This window comes from Bombina bombina, chromosome 3, assembly GCF_027579735.1.
Source record: "Bombina bombina isolate aBomBom1 chromosome 3, aBomBom1.pri, whole genome shotgun sequence".
Classification (NCBI taxonomy): domain Eukaryota; kingdom Metazoa; phylum Chordata; class Amphibia; order Anura; family Bombinatoridae; genus Bombina; species Bombina bombina.
In genome coordinates this window covers 815,160,846-815,175,038 of record NC_069501.1, presented here as the reverse complement: position 1 = coordinate 815,175,038, position 14,193 = coordinate 815,160,846, and the positions used below count along the sequence as shown (strand labels likewise).

Sequence of the window (14,193 nt, the reverse complement as noted above, 5' to 3'; positions counted from 1 at the left end):
ACTGGAAGCGGATTTTTTGAGCAGACAGACGTTTCATCCGGGGGAGTGGGAACTCCACCCGGAGGTCTTTGCCACCCTGATTCTCAGATGGGGCAGACCGGAGCTGTCAGAATGCCAAGCTCCCGAGATACGGATCCAGGTCCAGGGATTCTCAGGCCGAACTGATAGATGCCTTGGCAGCGCCTTGGTCGTTCAACCTAGCTTATGTGTTTCCTCCATTTGCTCTCCTTCCACGGGTGATTGCTCGAGTCAAACAGGAGAGGGCTTCGGTGATTCTCATCGCTCCTGCATGGCTTCGCAGGACTTGGTATGCCGATCTGATGGACATGTCATCCCTGCCACCGTGGAAGCTTCCATTGAGGCAGGACCTTCTCATTCAGGGACCCTTCCATCATCCGAATCTAATTTTCTCCTACATTGGTGTATCCGGTCCACGGCTTCATCCTTACTTGTGGGATATTCTCAATCCCTACAGGAAGTGGCAAAGAGAGCACACAGCAGAGCTGTCCATATAGCTCCCCTCAGGCTCCGCCCCCCCAGTCATTCTCTTTGCAGCTCTAACAAGTAGCATCTCCACGGGAGGGTAAAGAGTTTGTGGTGTTAGATTTAATATTCCTTTCAAGGGTAAGACCCTATTCGGGCCAGAGTTGAAAGAAATTATTTCAGATATCACTGGGGGAAAGGGCCATGCCCTTCCACAGGATAGACCATTCAAAGCTAAAAATAAGTCTAATTTTCGTTCCTTTCGCAATTTCAGGAACTGACCTGCTTCTACCTCTACAGCCACTAGGCAAGAGGGTAACGCATCCCAGCCCAAACCAGCATGGAAACCATTGCAAGGCTGGAACAAGGGTAAACAGGCCAAGAAGCCTGCTGCTGCTACCGAGACAGCATGAAAGGGTAGCCCCCGATCCGGGACCGGATCTAGTAGGGGGCAGACTTTCTCTCTTTGCTCAGGCTTGGGCAAGAGATGTTCCGGACCCCTGGGCGCTAGAAATTGTCTCTCAGGGGTATCTTCTGGAATTCAAGGACCTTCCTACAAGAGGAAGGTTCCACATGTCTCGCTTATCTTTAGACCAGATAAAGAGACAGACATTCTTACGTTGCGTAGAACACCTTCTAAAAATGGGAGTGATACACCCAGTTCCAACAGCAGAACAAGGACTGGGTTTTTACTCAAACCTGTTTATAGTTCCCAAAAAGGAAGGAACTTTCAGGCCAATCCTGGATTTAAAAATCCTAAACAAATTCCTCAGAGTTCCATCATTCAAGATGGAAACCATTCGGACAATTTTACCAATGATCCAGGAGGGTCAATATATGACTACCGTGGACTTAAAGGATGCGTACCTGCATATTCCTATCCACAAAGATCACCATCAGTTTCTGAGGTTCGCCTTTCTGGACAAGCATTACCAATCGTAGCCCTTCCCTTCGGGTTGGCCACTGCTCCCAGAATTTTCACAAAGGTGCTAGGGTCCCTTCTAGCGGTGCTAAGACCAAGGGGCATTGCAGTAGCACCTTACCTAGACGACATCTTAATACAAGCATCGTCCTTTCACAAAGCAAAGGCTCATACGGACATTATTCTAGCCTTTCTAAGGTCTCACGGGTGGAAGGTGAACATAGAAAAAAGTTCTCTGTCCCCGTTCACAATGGTTCCCTTCCTGGGAACAATAATAGATTCAGTAGAAATGAAGATCTTTCTGACGGAGGTCAGGAAGTTAAAACTTTTGAACACTTGTCGAGTTCTTCATGCCATTCCTCAACCCTCCGTAGCTCAGTGCATGGAGGTAATAGGGCTAATGGTTGCAGCAATGGACGTGGTTCCTTTTGCTCTAATTCATTTAAGACCACTGCAACTGTGCATGCTCAAACAGTGGAATGGGGTTTATGCAGATTTATCTCCCCAGATACAAATGGACCAGAAAACCAGAGACTCACTCCTCTGGTGGTTGTCTCAGGATCACCTGTCTCAGGGATTGAGTTTCCGAAGACCGGAGTGGATCATTGTCACGACCGACGCCAGCCTCTTAGGCTGGGGTGTGGTCTGGGAGTCCCTGAAAGCTCAGGGTCTATGGTCTCGGGAAGAATCTCTTCTCCCGATAAACATTTTGGAATTGAGAGCGATTTTCAATGCGCTCCAGGCCTGGCCTCAACTGGCGGAGGCCAAATTCATCAGATTTCAGTTGGACAACATGACTGTGGCGTACATCAATCATCAGGGAGGAACAAAGAGTTCCCTGGCGATGAGGGAGGTATCCAAGATCATCAAATGGGCAGAGGATCACTCCTGCCATCTATCAGCAATTCACATCTCAGGAGTGGACAACTGGGAAGCGGATTATCTGAGTCGTCGGACTTTCCATCCGGGGAGTGGGAACTTCATCCGGAGGTTTTTGCCCAGTTAACTCAACTATGGGGCCTTCCAGATCTGGATCTGATGGCGTCACGTCAGAACTCCAAAGTTCCACGTTACGGGTCCAGGTCCAGGGATCCCAAGGCGACATTGGTAGATGCCTTAGTGGCGCCTTGGTCGTTCAATCTAGCTTATGTCTTTCCACCGTTTCCTCTTCTCCCCCGGCTAGTAGCCAGGATCAAACACGAGAAGGCTTCGGTAATTCTGATAGCTCCTGCGTGGCCACGCAGGACTTGGTATGCAGACCTGGTGAATATGTCATCGAGTCCACCATGGAAGCTACCTTTGAGGCAGGACCTTCTAATCCAGGGTCCATTCAAACATCCAAACCTAGTTTCTCTACAACTGACTGCTTGGAAATTGAACGCTTGATTCTAGCCAAGCGTGGGTTTTCGGAATCAGTTATAGATACTCTGATCCAGGCTAGAAAGCCTGTCACCAGGAAAATTTACCATAAGATATGGCGGAAATATCTTTGCTCGTGCGAATCCAAGGGTTACTCATGGAGTAAGGTTAGGATTCCAAGGTTACTATCCTTTCTCCAAGAAGGATTGGAGAAAGGTCTGTCAGCTAGTTCCTTAAAAGGACAGATATCTGCTCTGTCTGTTTTGTTACACAAGCGTCTGGCAGCCGTGCCAGATGTTCAGGCGTTTGTACAGGCTTTAGTCAGAATCAAGCCTGTCTACAGACCTGTGGCTCCTGCATGGAGTCTGAATTTAGTTCTTTCAGTTCTTCAAGGGGTTCCGTTTGAACCTCTACATTCCATAGATATTAAGTTACTTTCTTGGAAAGTTTTGTTTTTGGTAGCTATTTCTTCTGCTAGAAGAGTTTCTGAATTGTCTGCTTTGCAGTGTAATTCACCCTATCTGGTGTTCCATACAGATAAGGTCGTTTTACGTACCAAACCTGGTTTTCTTCCAAAAGTGGTTTCCAATAAGAATTTTAACCAGGAAATAGTTGTTCCTTCTCTGTGTCCTAATCCAGTTTCTAACAAGGAACGTCTGTTACACAATCTTGATGTTGTTCGTGCTTTAAAGTTCTATCCAAAAGCAACTAAAGATTTCAGACAAACATCATCCTTGTTTGTCGTCTATTCTGGCAAGAGGAGAGGTCAAAAAGCGACTGCTACCTCTCTGTCTTTCTGTCTGAAAAGCATCATCCGGTTGGCTTATGAGACTGCTGGAAGGCAGCCTCCTGAACAAATTAGAGCTCATTCCACTAGAGCTGTGGCTTCCACATGGGCTTTCAAGAATGAGGCTTCTGTTGAACAGATTTGTAAGGCAGCGACTTGGTCTTCACTGCATACATTTGCCAAATTTTACAAATTCGATACTTTTGCTTCTTCGGAGGCTATTTTTGGGAGAGAGGTTTTGCAAGCAGTGGTGCCTTCCGTTTAGGTTACCTGACTTGTTCTCTCCCTTCATCCGTGTCCTAAAGCTTTGGTATTGGTTCCCACAAGTAAGGATGAAGCCGTGGACCGGATACACCAATGTAGGAGAAAACAGAATTTATGTTTACCTGCTAAATTTCTTTCTCCTACGGTGTATCCGGTCCACGGCCCACCCTGGTATTTTGGTCAGATTTAAATTTATTTTTGAAAACTACAGTCACCACTGCACCCTATGGTTCTCCTTTTTCTCCTAACCGTCGGTCGAATGACTGGGGGGGGCGGAGCCTGAGGGGAGCTATATGGACAGCTCTGCTGTGTGCTCTCAATCCCTACAGGAAGTGGCAAAGAGAATATCCCACAAGTAAGGATGAAGCCGTGGACCGGATACACCGTAGGAGAAAGAAATTTATCAGGTAAACATAAATTCTGTTTCTCTGCAGCTGACTGCTTGGAGATTGAACGCTTGATTTTATCTAAGCGGGGGTTCTCTGATGCGGTCATTGATACCTTGATTCAGGCACGCAAGCCTGTTACTAGAAAGATTTATCATAAGATATGGCGTAAAATATCTTTATTGGTGCAAATCCAAGAGCTACTCATGGAGTAGGGTTAGGATTCCTCTGATTTTTTTAAAAAAAAATTTTCCTTTGAAGTGCAGTTTTTTTTTTTTTCAAATTTTTTTTTTATTTGAGGTTCAATACACGGAATACATATATAAAAAGAGAATAATAAGACATAGGAATGGTACAAAGTATGTTGCACAACTTACAAAATCAGGATCACCAAAAATACTGTACAGCTATTATGCCAACTAGAGCTCCACCCTCCAACGTGACTTTAGAGGACACTTTTGGTCCTTACAACTATGGAACTAACTAACTTATAGGGGGGTATCTTAAATAAACGAGACCACTTTTGGATCTCAGAAACCTGACCTCATTTTCTGCTTTAAAACTCAATAATGTAACAGAGCCTCTTTGGGAATGTCGAAGAGTATCAGGGAATTAAACTAGTAACTGAAGGGCCTCCTAAGCTGCCAAAACTTCATGCAATATAACCAGGAGATATGGGCATACATATCTATGGGGTGGAGGGCGAGGAATGCTGAGGACGGGGGCAAATGGGACAGCTGACCACTCTCCTCATATAACAATAAGCCAGGAATTTATATACCTTAAAGTTTCTTTCCTCATTAAGTTCTCTCCTAGTACTTAACATAGGCCACGCCTGGGTCCTATTTTTCTGAAATGATTGCAGGCAATTATTGAAGCCAACAAATAGCATGTGAAGGGCATTTTATAAGATTGGAAAAGTTTGGAGGTGTCTTATGGGGTGTTCAGTTAATTCTAAGTAAACAAAGGGGAATAAAGGAGTAAGTAACATAGATTTATAGCTTCGGAATCCCTGGTTCCATCCCTCTCTGTTTAGTTGTGTCCACTGAATGAGAGATGTTGACTTTGAATAAAACATAATATAATACTAGGCCTTATATACATTGAGTGAATACAGACAGTTACCCAAATAATAGATACCATGCAGCTTGTGTTTTTAAAGGCTATTCTTGCTGTTGCCTCCCCTATGGCCACGGCCGCTAGCCCCAGGGGAGAAGGGCTATGTTTAACCCTCTCCAGTATGCTGCTAAGACCTTATATTAATGGGACTCAAATATATTAATAGAATGTCATACATATAACAATATCACAGGAATAATTCAGTCTAAGAGTATAGCAAGTTCTTTTCAGAGTTAGATATCCCATTACCCTAACTTAAAGAATAGGGGGGGATAGAGACAATGAACATTATTCTAGTTAATTACTAATATACATCTGCCCACTAAAACATCTCACCTCAAAATTCTAGCATTGCCAATTGTCTAGGAGGGTGAAATTATGGGACAAAACATTTAAGCTGTGAGAGAAAGAAACAAAAGAAAATACAGATAGCTTAAACTTTTAAACAATAACTGCGTGATTAATTTAATCTCATAAGAAGACAATTTCCTTGCAATAAAGGTCATCCAGGTTCGCAATAAATGTACTGTTCTGCTTCTTCCCGGGACAGGATAGCTGATCAACAAACTTGAATAATTGTCCCGGGCTCAGATCTAGCTGAACCCATACCTTGTCTCTCTGCAAGTGGAATGTAGGCCAATGTACACAGTCCTAAGCACAAAGTCATCCAGGCCCACATATTACTCCTTTGCTTGCGGCCTGCGCCCCTAGGACTCAGGGCGCTAATATTAGAACCAGGTTCTATGTCTGTGGAGATGCCGGTCTCAACCAAGGCAGTAGGAGGAATGTCCCAGTAAATAGCGGAATGTCCAGGAGCCGCAGGACCCATGCCCCACATGCATTTCTTCTGAGAGCTATCCGCGGTTGTTGCCAATACATCATCCTACGTGGACGAGGACATGCCTGTCTAATCTGTTGCCCGAGGTAAAGTTGTCAGCTTGTTGGTGAGTACGAGCCGTGAATGTTCCGCTGAGCATACCGCATTGTCATCTCTGCCGTCGACTAACATCAGCGTCTCCTCTATAGCAGTGTCTGGTGCAGGACTTAGAGTGTTAGATGAGCGTGCTCTCTCCGTATTTAGATCCTCAGCCGCCATTACAGTAAACACACCTGGGGAAAGGGGTAGGTTCCGCCATCACCTCAGAACTCTCACCGGTTCTCATTGTCCCTTTGAAACAGTCATCAAATAGTTTGTGCAGTTTTTGATAATGCTCGTTTAGCAGCGCTAGCAGTGCCTCTTCAAAAGCTCTCTCCATGGCATGAATGAATAATGGCGGCTCTGACTAGTAAGGGTACAGCTGTTATCCTATTCCAGGATATCATAACCCCGGTATTTGGGGGGGGGGGTAGTATTGCGGCAGCCCCAGTCCTACGTACAAGATCCCTTACAGGGGCTTCTTCTATATCTGAACTAACTTCGTGGGTGCAGATATTTGCTGAAGTGGCTGATAGACTTAAGAAGTTTGTCATGTAGCTGCCCCAACAAACATAGGCAGGATATCTTTCAAAGTTTCCACTCTTAGAGTATAGTTGTAGGTTGCAATATATAGTTGCTTCAGCATAAGAAATTTCGAGAATTACTATAAAAACTCATAGAAATAGTTTCTGGCTCAGAGAGCTTCATTGAGACACGTCCTGCCGCATTGAGTGTAGGCTCCTCCCCCCTGACATTCTCTTTTCTAGGCAAGCTTTTCCATTTGGTCTAGCGACAGCTTCAACAATCTTTTTGAAGGTTCTCAGTGCCCTTCTATCTGTAATCAGATAGCAGGGTATTGCAGTGTTTTCCTCATTTGGACGATATCTTGGTACTAGCTCAATCCTTTCATTTAGCATACATTTTGTGTTTTTTTTCCAAGGTTATTGCATAGGTTTCATAATGAATACTTCCACTGCAAGGTTTTTTTTTGCCCTATGATTTGAGAAATTATTATTATCGGTTATTTGTAGAGCGCTAAATCCTGTGAAGGTGAAGGCATTATATTTTTTTACTCGATTTTGGATCTAGAAACTGTTGGGAGTGATTGCTCCTGTTCCTTTGTTGATACAGGGAATGAGGTTTTATTCTAACCTCTTCTTTATTCCTTTAAATGAGGTAACTTTTAGACCAGTTCTGGATCTAAATGCGCTGAACTAATTTCTCAGTGTTCCTACTTTCTAAAGGGAGACTAATCCGACTTTCTGACTTTGTTTTGCAAGGTTAGTTTATGTCCTCAATAGAATTATGGAATGCTTATCTTAATGTTCCTATTCTTAAGGAACATCATCCGTTTCCTAGGTTTGCCTTTCTGGACTAACATTTTCAGTTGTTTGCTCTACTGTTTTGGTTTGGGTACAACTCCCAGAATATTTTTCAAGGTCCTGGTTACCATTTTGTCTGTGATTAGAACTCAGTGTATTACAGTGTTTCCTTACGTAGACAAATTTTTGTTTTAAGCTTCATCTTTTTATTTAGCAGATTCTCACACCAGCAGACTGTTTCTTCAATAACATGGTTGGATAATGAATTTTCCAAAATGTTTGCTGGTTCCTCGGAGTAAGGTTGTTGTTGTTTCTGGGGGTTATGATAGATTGTTTCCATGAGTCTTTCCTTGACAGATCTCAGGAAGATGAAGCTAGTGTCCACCTGTCTAAACATTCAGTCTTTTCTCTCAGTTGCTCTTTGCATGGAGGTGTTAGGTCTCCTGTTTGCGGCTTTGGATGCTATTCTGTTCACTTCCTCATGAGGTCTCGGCGGCTTTGGATGCTTCGGCAGTGGTGCAGGGATCATACTCTATCTCTAAGGGTTAATCTTGGTTTTTAGACCAAGCCAATCTGTCTTGGTGGCTAAATAATCAGCTTATTACTCAGGGGACATCTTTTGTTCATCGTCCTTGATCTGTAACATCTAAAGATGCAAGTCTTTCAGGATGGGAGGCCGTCTGGGGGTTTCAGAGAGTGGTTTTTGGTATCCTCGGTGGCGAAGTTTCCTATTAATGTTTTAGAACTCTGTGCAATTTTCAAAGCCCTTAAGAGTTGGTCTCTTGGAAAGGATATTTTATCTCCTTTTTTCAGGAAGACTATGTTTCAGCAATAGCATATGCCATTCTTCAAGGGGGAACTCACCGTTTGCAAACCATGAGAAAAATATTTGGAATTCTTTCCTGGGCAGAAGTCAATTGTCAAATTTGCTGTTCATATTCCTGGAGTGGACAACTGGTTAACATATTTTCTCAGTTGTTGGTCCTTGCATCCAGAAGAGGAGAGTGGTCTCTACATCTGGATGTCTTCAATCAGATGGTGGATCTTTGCGGTCTCCTAGAGAGAGATCTGATGGTCTCTCATTTAAATCTTTAACTTCACAGGTACTGTGCAAGGTCCATGGGATCCCCAAGTAGTGTTTGTGGATGATTTGGTATTTCCATGGTTATTTCGCCTAACTTTTATGTTTTTTCCACCTCTGGTTCTTCTTTGCAGCGTGATTGCGAAAATAAGACTAGAGGAAGCATCAGTTATTCTAATTTCTCCGGCTTGGTCTAGTTCATATGTCCAGTTGCCCTTTTTGGTCTCTTCCTTTACTGCCAAACCTTCTGTCTCAAGGTCTGTTGTTTTCATCAAGATCTAAAATCTCTAAGCATGATGGCATGTAAATTAAACGAATGGTTCTTCGAGATATGAAACCCCAAAATTTTTTGTGATTCAGAAAGCATACCAATTTAAAATGTTTATAATTTACTTTTATTATCAAATTGGCTTCATTCCCATGGTATTCTATGGTGAAGAGATACCCATATAGGTGTCTGGACCACTGCAAGGCAGTAAATAGTGCTGCCATCTAGTGCTCTTGCAAATGGATAATTCTTGCAAAACTTGTGCCATTTAGTGCTCTAGACATGGACCAGCTACTGAACTTATGTTCCTGCTTTTTAACAGAAGTAAATTAGAAAAAAGTGTTCTACCTGAATGTTCTACCTGAATGACGAAATACATTGTTTAGGTTTCATATCTCTTGAAGTAGATAATATGCTAATTTCTAAGCCCTTGAAGGCCGTCTCTTAGCTCAGGGAATTTTGACAGTTTTTCACAGCTAGAGGGCGTTAGTTTGTGTGCCATGTAGATAACATTGTGCTCATGCATGTTGGTTACCTAGGAGTCAGCACTGATTGGCTAAAATGTATGTCTGTCAAAAGAACTAAAATAAGGTAATCACAGAGGTAAAAAGTATATTAATGTAAAAGTGTTGGTTATGCAAAACTGGGGAATGAGTAATTAACAGATTTTTAAACAATAAAAATTCTGGAGTAGACTGTCCTTTTTAATTTATGCTTACCTGATAAATGTATTTATTTTATGGTGGTGAGAGTCAACGAGACTTCATCCCTTTTTTGTTTTTTTCTGGTGTTGTTTTTTTTTCTTATTTATCGTCTTTATTTTTATTTTTTCCCTGCTCCTATTATTTTGCTCTTCTTTCTTTTCCTACCTCTTTTGCTTAGCTATACGTTCGACTGAATTACCAGTAATTTGGGATTTATAGTACTATTGGGGTTTGGGAACCTTTGCCTCCTAGTGGCAGGGAAGAGTGATTCCCAGGATTAATGGATTGTGGACTCTCACCACTATAAATGAAAATAATTTATCAGGTAAACATAAATATTTCAACATTTAAAAAATAAAAAATAAATAAAAATACAAACACCTGTGCTTGCTTCATATTTTATTCTTTGCTTTCAGGTGTAATATCTTTACTGGCTGTCCATCCATCCTCTGTTAATACTGCTGGAAAACAACTCCTGCCAAAAACATTTGGACAGTCTAATGTTAACATTGCTCAACAAGTGGTAAGCAGACATGTGATGTTTGTGCTGATGAGCTGTGGCGTTATCCAAACTTTGCTGGTAAACAGTGCCTGTTTGTTTACCCAGTTTAATTGCTATGGTATGTGACTTTATTTTAATGTATTTTTATTTTTTGCATGCTAATTAATGTTCCTTTTTTCAAGTCTATCGCTAGCTATAAAGGTTAATATTTTTGGTTTTCTCTCCCTTTTAAGGGTAACATATCCGTACTGGTAGGTAGAGTATACTGATCCCTGAACTAGGTACAAAAATGCTACCACAAGCCCCAGGTGGTAGGGACATTACCTCTGCCTGCTTGAGTTAGTTTAGTTTTCTAAAAACTGAATACAAAATACAAAAAAGGCTGGTGCTATAATAGTGCATTACGACCAACAGTCCAAATTATATTGTGAGTGTAAATAAAGAAACCACTTACAAAAGTGCTGCACCAAGTATCAAGGTGCTAAAATTCTGGGATTATTCTCTGGCGTCAAAGGTTGTTCAGCCTCTACTTGGTAATTTTTATTTATTTATATTGATTATTCCCTTGTAAAATAGAGTTAAATTAAGTAATGTTAATAGTTATGTAATAATTATGTCATCATTAGTTTTATGCAATCACTTGTGGATATTGGGCATGGACATATGATTTGTTGTACTTATGTACAAACCAGATACATTTGCCGTTTTTATGAAACCCGGTAAAACAGCCAATGCATTTTATTAAAATCAAGTTATCTACCTTTTTTACATGTGATTTTTAATTATTTTTAGTTTATACCAGGACTTTTGAGATTCTTTGTTATTATAATCATTTGGATTTCTTTTACAAGATATGATGAGTCCACGGATTTCATCTTTACTTGTGGGATTTATCCTCCTGCTAGCAGGAAGTGGCAAAGAGCCTCCCTTCTCTCCACCTCCAGTCATTCTCTTTGCCTGTGTTAGTGATAGGAAGAGGTAAAATGAGGTGTTAGTTTAGTTTTTTCAATCAAGAAGTTTTTTATTTTAAAATGGTGCCAGTGAGTACTATTTTTCTCAGGGAGAAATCATCAGTCACTTAATCCCTAGGAGGAGTGTAGACATCTTATTTTTCTGCCCTGATACTAATGATCTTAGCAAAAATTATTTAAGATCCGGTTGGTTTTCCACTGAGTAGTTGAAGGTAGTGTAAACAAATATCTTCAGTGTGGAGAACCGTGTCATAATTGCAGATAACAGAAAAATTGTTGCGCTTTTATTATTTAAAGGCGCAGTACACATTTTTTCTTATCACTTTTGTTTATATAATTGAACTCAGAGCTCAATATTTTAAGTAAAGAACGACTATTATTGCTAGTCTGTTTAACATGTCTGAACTTGAGGAAACTACTTGTTCTATGTGTTTAGATGCCATTGTGGAACCCCCTCTTACTTTGTATCCCTCGTGTACTGAAAGGGCCTTACAATGTAAAGAGCAGATTTTATTTAAGGAAAGTGTGCCTAAGGATGATTCTCAGTCTGAGGAGAATCGGGATATGCCGCCAAATTCTCCCCAAGCATCACAACCTTTAACGCCCACCCAAGGGACGCCGGGTTCTTCAACCGCGTCTAATTCATTTACTCTGCAGGATATGGCTGCAGTCATGTCAACTACCCTTACAGAGGTATTATCTAAGTTGCCAGTGTTACAGGGCAAACGCAGCAGGACAGAAGTCAATGTGAATACTGAATCCTCTGATGCTTTGCTAGCTATTTCCGATGTACCCTCACAGGGATCTGATTTGGGGGTCAGGGAACTTCTGTCTGAGGGGAAACTTTCCGATTCAAGAAGTGTCTTGCCTCAGACGGACTCGGACTTCATGTCCTTTAGATTTAAGCTTGAACACCTTCGCCTGTTACTTCGGGAGGTTTTAGCGTCTCCGTTGATTGACTCTATTGTGGTACCACCAGAGAAATTGTGTAAGATGGACAAATAATTAGAGGTACCTGCTTACACTGATGTTTTCCTGGTTCCTAAGAGAATTTCAGAGATTATTAAGAGGGAATGGGACACACCGGGTATCCCGTTCTCACCGCCTCATAATTTTAGAAAGATTTATCCCATAGCTGACACTGTTCGGGACTCTTAGCAGACAGTCCCTAAGGTGGAGGGAGCTATATCTACCCTAGCTAAGCGTACAACTATTCCTATTGAGGACAGTTGTGCTTTCAAAGACCCTATGGATAAGATATTGGAGGGTCTGCTAAAGAAACTGTTTATTCCTCAGGGTTTCCTTTTACAACCGACGGCCTGCATTGTACCAGTTACCACTGCGACGGCCTTCTGGTTTGATGCATTAGAAGAGTCTCTTAAGACTGAGACTCCTTTAGAGGATATTCTAGATAGAATTAAGGCTCTTATGCTGGCTAATTCTTTTATTACAGATGCCGCCTTTCAGATTGCCAAGTTGGCGGCTAAGAATGCCGGATTTGCCATTTTAGCGCGTAGAGCGTTATGGTTAAAATCTTGGTCTGCTGATGTGTCATCTAAGTCAAAGCTTTTGGCTATTCCTTTCAAGGGAAAAACCCTATTCGGGCCTGACTTGAAAGAAATCATTTCTGACATTACGGGAGGTAAGGGTCATCTCCTTCCTCAAGATAGAACTGCTAAACTGAGGGGGAAACAAAATAATTTTTGTTCCTTTTGGAACTTTAAAGGAGCCCCCTCTTCTTCCTCTTCTTCCACCAAGCAGGAAGAGAATTTTACTCAGGCCAAGTCAGTCTGGAGACCCAACCAGGCTTGGAACAAGGGTAAGCAACCCAAAAAGCCAGCTGCTGCTACCAAGACAGCATGAAGGGGCGGCCCCCGATCCGGGACCGGATCTAGTAGGGGCAGACTTTCTTTCTTTATCCAGGCTTGGGTAAGAGATGTTCAGGATCCTTGGACACTGGAAATCGTGTCCCAAGGGTATCATCTGGAATTCAAAAGTTCTCCCCCAAGGGAGAGATTTCTTCTTTGTCTGTAGCCCAGATAAAAAGAGAGGCGTTCTTACATTGTGTAAAAGACCTCTCTACTATAGGAGTAATTCGTCCTGTTCCCATACTGGAACGGGGCAGGGGTTTTACTCAAATCTCTTCTTGGTTCCCAAAAAAGAGGGCACGTTTCATCCTATTTTAGATTTTAAAAGTCTAAACAGTTTCTCAGAGTCCCATCCTTCAAGATGGAGACCATTCAAACAATTCTGCCATTGATCCAGGAGGGTCAATATATGACTACCTTGGACTTAAAGGATGCATATCTTCATATTCCTATCCACAAGGATCATCACCAGTTACTAAGGTTTGCCTTTCTGGACAAACATTTTCAGTTTGTGGCCCTTCCCTTCGGTTGGCCACGGCACCCAGGATCTTCACAAAGGTTCTATGGTCACTTCTAGCTGTTCTCAGGCCGCGGGGCATTGCAGTGGCGGGTGATTGCTCGGATCAAACAGGAGAGGGCTTCAGTAATTCTAGTCGCGCCTGCATGGCCTTGCAGGACTTGGTATGCCGATCTTCCTCTCTGCCGCCGTGGAAGCTTCCATTGAGGCAGGACCTTCTCATTCAGGGACCCTTCAAACGCCCAAATCTAGTTTCTCTGCAACTGACTGCTTGGAGATTGAACGCTTGATTTTATCAAAGCGGGGGTTCTCTGATTCGGTCATTGATACTTTGATTCAGGCACGTAAGCCTGTCACTAGAAAGATCTACCATAAGATATGGCGTAAATATCTTTGTTGGTGTGAATCCAAGGGCTACTCATGGAGTAGAGTTAGGATTCCCAGGATTCTGTCGTTTCTCCAAGAAGGATTGGAGAAAGGGTTATCAGCTAGTTCCTTAAAGGGACAAATATCTGCTTTGTCAATTTTACTACACAAACGTTTGGTAGATGTTCCAGATGTTGAGTCTTTGGTCAGAATCGAGCATGTGTTTAGACCAATTGCTCCACCCTGGAGTTTGAATTTAGTTCTTAATGTTCTTCAAGGGGTTCCATTTGAACCCATGCATTCCATAGATATTAAGTTGTTATCTTGGAAAGTTTTGTTTTTGGTTGCTATTTCTTCT

General features: G+C 42.2%; 1 protein-coding gene across 4 annotated transcripts in view; it reads left to right on the top strand.

The window, feature by feature from the left end:
• TFDP1 (transcription factor Dp-1) overlaps positions 1–14,193 on the top strand; it is a 448,358-nt gene that overhangs the window by 77,301 nt on the left and 356,864 nt on the right. For all 4 annotated transcript variants that reach the window (XM_053707753.1, XM_053707750.1, XM_053707752.1 and 1 more), the window contains exon 4: positions 10,028–10,134. In XM_053707753.1, coding sequence (XP_053563728.1) covers positions 10,028–10,134 — 107 coding nt within the window. The remainder of the gene's footprint in view (positions 1–10,027; positions 10,135–14,193) is intronic.